This window comes from Dipodomys spectabilis, unplaced genomic scaffold (assembly GCF_019054845.1).
Source record: "Dipodomys spectabilis isolate Male_0828 unplaced genomic scaffold, ASM1905484v1 ptg000241l, whole genome shotgun sequence".
NCBI classification, from domain to species: Eukaryota; Metazoa; Chordata; class Mammalia; order Rodentia; family Heteromyidae; genus Dipodomys; species Dipodomys spectabilis.
Genome location: NW_024870918.1, coordinates 7,022,125 through 7,029,865, shown reverse-complemented (window position 1 = coordinate 7,029,865; position 7,741 = coordinate 7,022,125). Strand labels below are relative to the sequence as shown.

The 7,741-nt window shown below is 39.7% G+C and overlaps 1 protein-coding gene across 1 annotated transcript; it reads left to right on the top strand.

The window, feature by feature from the left end:
- Positions 1–275: 275 nt before the first annotated feature.
- On the top strand, positions 276–7,741 carry CUNH9orf57 (chromosome unknown C9orf57 homolog). Its single transcript, XM_042699364.1, has 4 exons — positions 276–327; positions 3,468–3,590; positions 7,321–7,397; positions 7,535–7,741. The coding sequence occupies exons 1-4, from the start codon at positions 276–278 to the stop codon at positions 7,739–7,741; spliced, it is 459 nt and encodes a 152-aa protein (XP_042555298.1).

The window sequence follows — 7,741 nt, the reverse complement described above, 5'->3', positions numbered from 1 at the left end:
ACGTGAAGGGAGGGTATGACACTTGATTATAAAAAGACATCTAAACTTAAAAAGTTCTACAGCTGGAAGTTTTATGGTGAAATTTCTATGGAGACTAGTGGTTTGATTTTTGTCATGAACAAAATAATTTCATGTTTCTTACGGAAATAAATAAGAATTCATCAGTGATTTGTCTTCTGAACACTCCTGATATAGATATGTAATGATATTATTTCCCCAGGAAAAGTTTAATGACGAGACATATGGTTCAACCTCCTTTTGGCTGTAAACTGACAATGAGAAAGACTGTCTTTGCTGGTGTTTTTATCTTTTCCTGTCTCTTAGGTGGTAAGTCATCAGAAAACATAATCAAATTATTTAAGAAATTACAGAGTTACAATATCTCTAGGTGGAAAATAAGAAATTTTGGAAGGTACTATTTAGGCTTTACCTACTCTTTCTTTTTTCCTAAACCTACTTTTGGGTTAATCATCTTCTGACTCTTAGGAAATACTGCTCTAAGCCAGATGCCTTGGTGGTTCACACCTGTAATCTTAGCTAGCCAGGAGGCTGAGATCCAAGGATTACAGTTCAAAGCCAGCCCAGGCAGGAAAGTCCGTGAGACTCTTATCTGCAATTAACCACCAGAAAACTCGAAGAAGTGCTGTGGCTCAAAGTGGTAGAATGGTAGCTTTGAGCAAAAGAGCTCAGGGACAGAGCCCAGGCCATAAGTTCAAGCCCCACAACCAACAAAGCAAAAAGAAAGAAGGAAAGAAACACTGCTCTGTTAATCCCTGTGGACTTAGAACAAAACCAGAATAAGCTTTCAACTAACAGTAACCAGAGTTAGCATTTATTGAGCACTTAGCATATTCCAAATTCTGCCCTACACATTTCAGTTGTATTCGCTCATTTACTCTTCATGGTGACAGCCCCATAGGTTAGGTATTGTTTCCCTATTGTATAGAGGAGAAAGTGAGTGGGTAGATAGTGTGTTTTGTGTGATGATTACCGCTAAGCTAGCATGCATGTAGCAAACTAGGCTAGGTGTGTCAAAGCAAGTTAATTTGAGCAAAAGTATGGACCAAGCTCCCCAGTACTTTTCATGTTCTGAGTATTCTTCGCCATCAACTCCAATACTCCTTTATGTATTAAAAAAATGTATGGATATAATAGAGACTTTCAATTTATAGAACTATTAAGAGGCTTCACACTCTGTAAACGTCCAGAAAAATGTCTCCAAATATGCGTTCAAGTACCTTTGCGGGATTCTTTCTCCCTCTTCACAAGGTGTAAGTGCACTTTGTGGACCCCAGAAGGTAGCAGCATAGAGTGTATTACAGACATTCTGCATAAAGAGGGAAGAGAAGGCGCCCTCCGCAGCAGTATGTGGCAAATGTAACATACATAAGAATCACCGGAGGATCTTAAAATGAAGAGTCAGATTCAGTAGGTAGAGGCCAAAGTCTGAGAGTTTACATTTCTAACAATCTGGTTGATACTCTTGGTTTTCAGACTATACTCTTCAGCAGGAGAATCAATAAGGCATCCTAGAATAAACAAAATACTAGTGTTGTACCTTGTGGGCTTTTTGTACCAAATACTGGACTCAATACCTATTATGCTTGGCCAGATAGTATAAATGAGATAAGCCTAACAAGAGGTTGTGATACATTCCTATATTCTTAGTCCTTGGGAAGCTATGGTAGGAAGATTATGAGTTTGAGGCCAATCTGGGCTACGTAGGAAGACTCGACGGTTTGTTTGTTTGTTTGTTTTTGGTTTGGGTTTTGGTTTTGTTTGCTGATCCTGGAGCTTGAATTCTGGGCCTGGGCACTGTCCCTGAGCTTCTTTTTGCTCAAGGTTAGTGCTCTCCCACTTGAGCCATAGCTCCACTTTCAGCTTTTGCTGTGATTAATTGGAGGCAAGAGTCTCGTGGACTTTGCTGCCCAGCCAAGCTGGCTTCACACAGTGATCCTCAAGTCTCAACCTCCTGAGCAGCTAGGGTTACAGGTATGAGCCACTGGTACCTTGCCTATTTGTTTTGTTGTTGTTATTTACAAAGGAAGAGGGGTTACAGTTACATGAATCAGGTAATGTGTATTGAGTACAATTCTTTTGGAACCATGTCTCCCCTTCCTTTGCTCTCCCCCATTCTTTTCCGCCCATCCTCACCCACAAGATATTCAGTTCATTTTCCGCAGTGTCTAGTGTCCCAAACACAAACAAATAAACAAGACAAAAGGGAAAGAAAACAAGACAGCAACCACGGCAACTGAAGCATATCTCTTGTCTTCTTTCCCTGGAGTTCATGTCTAGTCAACTTTTAATTAGGGTTGTCAATGAGTAGCAATGACCTGACCATTATACACTGGAAGATGGAAACAGTGAAAACTAAGCCAAATTTTGTTTCAGTTACAGAGGAATCGTTTCACAATCTGTGCTATTTTTAACAATCCCTGCTATTTTTAGTAGCAAGGGGCTTTCCATCAGTGGCCACGGCTGTCTCCAGGAGTCATTATCAAGGATAACTGAATTTGTAGACACAATGGTTCTCCAACACTGATTCAGACATCTTTTGTCAAATAATAACCACTCAGCTATTTCTGCACGTCTAAAACACACACTCCCACAGATTCTATCTCCACATCTCCCACAGATTCTAACTCAAGTCTGTGGGGGCTCTGGGAATCTGCTTGATTTTATTTTAACCACTCAAATAAATATAATCCACATTATAATTTGGGAACCAATCTTCTAGATAATAATGTCTTTCCATTCTTTAGTTGTTTGTGTTCAAGAAGCTCTAAACTAGCTCTATGTAACCCAAGTGAATAAATTTTTGAGCCACTGAATTTGGGTATAGAAGAGAACCAATATACAAAAAAAAAATCAAGTAATAATCATTCATGATATGTAGACTATGCTACAGTAGGCAAAGAAATGAAGTCTAAACAGCAGATATGTGGCTCAAATTAAATTCTTTGGTGAAATAATTTTGATTTGATTTAATTAAGCGCTGAGAAGTCCTCCTCATTTATGATTACCCTCAATGGAAGGTGCTTTCAGTATATTAATGCAGCATGTGCTGTTTGGAAGTTTTCATCAGTAAATGTCAAAAAAGGAGAGATCATTTTAATTTTTGTGAATTGAAAAATGTAATTGTTTAAATCGCATTTACTTACTTGTTTATTTACTTATTGTCAGTCATGGCGCCTGAACTCTGGGCCTGGGCGCTGTCCCTCAGCTCTTCAGCTCAAGGCCAGCGCTCTACCACTTGAGCCACAGAGCCACTTCCACTTTTACTTCTCAAAGCTGAAATCAATGCTTTATTTATATTTGTTTATTTACCTGTTTGTTTCCAATCACTGCTTTATGTGCATTTATTTATTTACCTATTTATTTCTTCACCCCTTGCCTCTGCCTCTTTTTCTTTCTCTCTGGCCTCCATCGCTGTCTCCCCTCATTTTCCACCTCTGCCCCTGGAGATGTCGGAGGTGTGATTTGTAGGTTATGCAATCTCTCCATCCCCTTCCACGGATGTCTTTTAGACTTTGGGACCTGCAGGACAAAGCCTGGTCAGTTCTGTAAAGTGGAAGCGCACACTAAAGGTAAGTCTGGATGTTTAAAGACATACATTTAACGCGAGTGCTGGCATAGTCCTCGTACCAGAACACACTCACTGGACATGGACTATGTGCCATTTGTCATCACAAGGGCTTCGCAGGGTCTACATGATGTCAATCACACCACGAGAGCAGCTGGAAAGATCCTGACAGTCTCCACCTTCCCACCGATTTTTTTTTTTTTCCAATGCTGGGTATGGAGCCCATGACTACCCAGAATTTATTGCATAATCTGCCAAGCCCTTCCCAACATGGCGACCTGTGAAGCCACGCAGCCTGCAGGGCCGAGAAGCTGCCCTCACTCACATGACTGTGAGAGTTAAGCACAAATCCTCTAAATGGGAAAAACATTAGAAGAAAATACTAAAAGGGTCGGGTGCTGGTGGCTCACGCCTATAATCCTAGCTATGCAGGAGGATGAGTTCTGAGGATCACGGTTCAAAGCCAGCCCAGGAAGAAAAAATCTGTGAGACTTACCTCCATTTAACCACCAGAAAACTGGAAGTGGCATATAGCTCAAGTGGTAGAATGCTCGCTTTGAGCTGAAGAGCCCAGGGACAGCGCCTAGGCCCAGAGTTCAAGCCCCAGGACTGACAAAAAACAAAAACAAAAAACACTGAAAGGTATATTTTAAGTATGGAAGACAAAGAGGCCTTCTTAACATCTCAAATGTAAAATTCATCAAGTAAATGATTACTATGAACACATATCAATGTTTTCCAATTTTGAAAATAAATAATGACCTGAAATGCGAACAATAAAGAATAAACTTGGTAGAAATCATGGAAACAAAGATAACAGGAAAAAATATATAAAAATATTAAAAACTTCTATAAATCAATTATTTTAACCCCAGCTATCTGGGGAAACTTGTCAAAGGAAATTTGAGGGCAATTCTTTCTTATTCTTAAATTTTAATTTTATTGTCAAGGTGTAGAGAGGGGTTACAGGTACATATGTAAGGTAGTAAGTACATTTCCTGTCACATATTATTACCCCCGCCCTCATTTTCCTCCCACTATGCTTCCCCGCATTGGACCCCCAAGTTGTAAAGTCCATTTCTAACATATTGTGTCGCTGTTTGCCCTTTGCCTTTGTCTCACCATTTTATTTCCCTTCCCTAATTGAGATAAACATATATACAATACACCGAAATCAAATACAGTGACAAGGGGTAAACTATAGGAGTTATAAAAGAAAAAATGCAAGAAAAAAATTAATTCACATAATACATTAGAAACAAACAAAAAAAAACCTCAAGTAAGCCAGACTGTAAACAGACTGTATGGTTTCCCTCATAATAATTTAAATAATTAGTATATGTGTAGGATAGTCCTTGAAGAGGATCACAATAGCTCAATAGCTATGTACATATGACCATATAAGATGATGCTAAGCGGTACAAAGACTGTAGCTTAGTGGTAGAGTGCTTATCTAGCATGCATGAAGTTCTGGGTTCGATTCCTTGGCATCACATAAACACAAAAAATAAATAAAAATGTTTAAAAAGATGATGCTAAGAGAAATGAACTCCAAGATATGGAAACAAGAGGTTTTTCTTTGAAAAAAAATTTAATGCCAGTCCTGGTACTTGAGCTGCTGGACGCTGTCCCCAAGCTTTAATGCTCAAGGCTAGTGTCCTTTATATAAATAAATCTAAACACAAAGCTGTTGGATGTCAGTAAAAATGAAGGTGGTACAAATTACAATCATAAATAGGACTTTTCTGTGTATAGCAGTCCCGGGGCTTGAACTCGGGGCCTGGGAGCTGTTCCTGAGTCTTTTTGCTCAAGGCTCCCATTCTACCACTTGAACCACTGCTCCACTTCTGGTTTTGTGTGTGTGTGTGTGTGTGTGTGTGTGTGTGTGTGTGTGTGTGTGTGTATGGAGATAACAATCTCACAGACTTTCCTGCCTGATCTGGCTTCTAACCATGAGTCTCAGATCTTAGCCTCCCGCATAGCTAGCATTGCAGTTCGGAGTCTCAGGTGCCCATTTAATAATATAAAATTTCTAATCAATGTGACTTGTTTAAAAAAATATGAGTCTTATTATATGAGATTAATGATCATGTGGGGAGTGGAAATTCTTATGCATTTCCAATGATAATTTATATTGGTTTGAACATTTTTTTAGGCAATTGGTAAACTTCCATTAAAAGTTCAAGTTAGTACATCAATCTTTAAAATTATTCTTTTTCTTGGTGTCTGCTGCAGAGAAAGGGCATGTATCAAGGTTATTGTAGTAGCCCCATATTTAGCAGTAAAAAGCCATGCAAATAGTCTTACTGATCACCTACAGTGAACAAACTATGTTATAGTCAAGCTATGGAGGGTTGTGTGATACTTCGAACAAACTAGATCTATTTGCAAACCTGAAAAAAAAAATATCTAAAACATGGTAGAGAAGGGGAAAGTCCAATTGTAAAACAATCCATACTATATACAATGAACACAACTCAACAAACCAAAACTCTTCTCCATTCAATGGAAAGAACAAAAATTAGAGGCCATTGAAGTCAGCTGGGGGAGAGGAAGTCAATCATAGTTCACATCTCAAGGGGAGTGGCTTTTTCTGCCACATTTTGCCCCCATGATTGTTCTGTAACCCCACAGAACAACAACCAGGAGCTAAAACCTCTTGAGACTGTGAGCCAAAACAAATGGATTTTCTCAGGGATTCTGTCACAGTAACAAGAAAGATGACAAACATTAAGTTTGCTACATTTGTAAGATGCATAGGCGCCTCTGTGGCCTCCGCCTTCTAAGTGCTAAGAGCACCTTCTGCCTCATCTACTGTCCTATTTAGTTATGGTAACAAAAATGGCTCTGCTACATTTAACTATAGTTTTCCTCATGAGTAATGTAATTAAATTATACTGATCAGCTTTAAAAAATTGGCTCTGATGGTTATACAAACATCTACCACTCTGAAATCACATGTTTTGTTTATCTGCCTGGTTTTTTTTACTTTCTTGTTAGTAGAGAGAGGGCTTCTCTATAGCTCAGGCTGGATTTGAACTCTCCATCCTCCTGCCTCTGCCTCCTGAGTACTAGGGTCACAGGTGTCTACCACCACAACCAGCCTCAGAAACCGCTGGTTTGTCATTGGCGACAATCACCGATGTGGCCACTCAAATAATTAAAGCTCAGGGTGGTAGGGTCTTGGGGAAGTTATTGTCACTTTGTGATTCTGGGGGGTTACTCACATTTCCTACAGTGACTACGCACTGTGTCTGTAAACAGGAGTAAAAATAAGTGGAATTCTGGGTGAGCGGCCATCTTTGGAGACACACATACATATGTACTCGGTCCTTTGAATCACTCGTGATGGTGGGCTACACCTTGAGGGTGATTATCAGCAAGCTTCTAAAGAGTTAACACATCCGAAATTTCTGTATAGTTACTGGCCATCACGTGGTTCTTATCATCAGAGCTGGAAAGCGATTTGGTTTGACACTGTCAAAGTCTGTGTATTGCCAAGTACTCAACTGAAATAGCTTAAACAGGAGCTCTCTGAGCCATCGGTGGTAGAAACGCTACATTTGTATCTTGGTAAACCTGAAGTCTTTGCTTTCTTTTATCGTTTTTAGCATTCTTGTGTTTTGTTTCTTTTAACCTGTTAGAGATACGACATGTCTGAGACCAGGTAACAACATTATACTTCCTAGAAATTTTTTTAATTTGCTCTATCTCTTTTATTTTTTCCCCTTCAGGTGGCATTCAATGGTATACAACTAAAGGCTGTACAGAGAGTATATCAGAATGCTTCAAGTTACAATTAAAGAAGCAGGTACTTTTCTCCACCCACTGCTGCCGTTTTCCTTTATGTAATTTCTGAAGAAGAGACTCGTTTCTACCTGGCTGGACTCATCATCAGACTAAACAAACTGCCACCGTCTTCACAAAATGGCAGCTCCTGTCCATTAGAACTTGTCACAACCTTTGGACCTTTTGGCAACCTTCGACCTTTGCACGGCCTCTGGTTTGAGGTCAGAAACGGACTTTGGAATTCAAAACATTCACCTCCTCTCCCACTACTTACAACTTAATACAGAAACCTCCCGTTCGGTGCCATCTCGCCCTCTCCTCCTCCTGCCTCCTTTCCCTTCTGCTGCCGATGATTTCAAGAAATGA

Bases quoted from the DNA above. Each gene is read 5' to 3' on its own strand.
- CUNH9orf57 (XM_042699364.1), top strand. From the start codon at position 276: ATGAGAAAGACTGTCTTTGCTGGTGTTTTTATCTTTTCCTGTCTCTTA. The intron at 328-3,467 runs GTAAGTCATCAG...CTGCCCCTGGAG, and splicing joins CTTTTCCTGTCTCTTAGGTG to ATGTCGGAGGTGTGATTTGT. The intron at 3,591-7,320 runs GTAAGTCTGGAT...TTTCCCCTTCAG, and splicing joins AGTGGAAGCGCACACTAAAG to GTGGCATTCAATGGTATACA.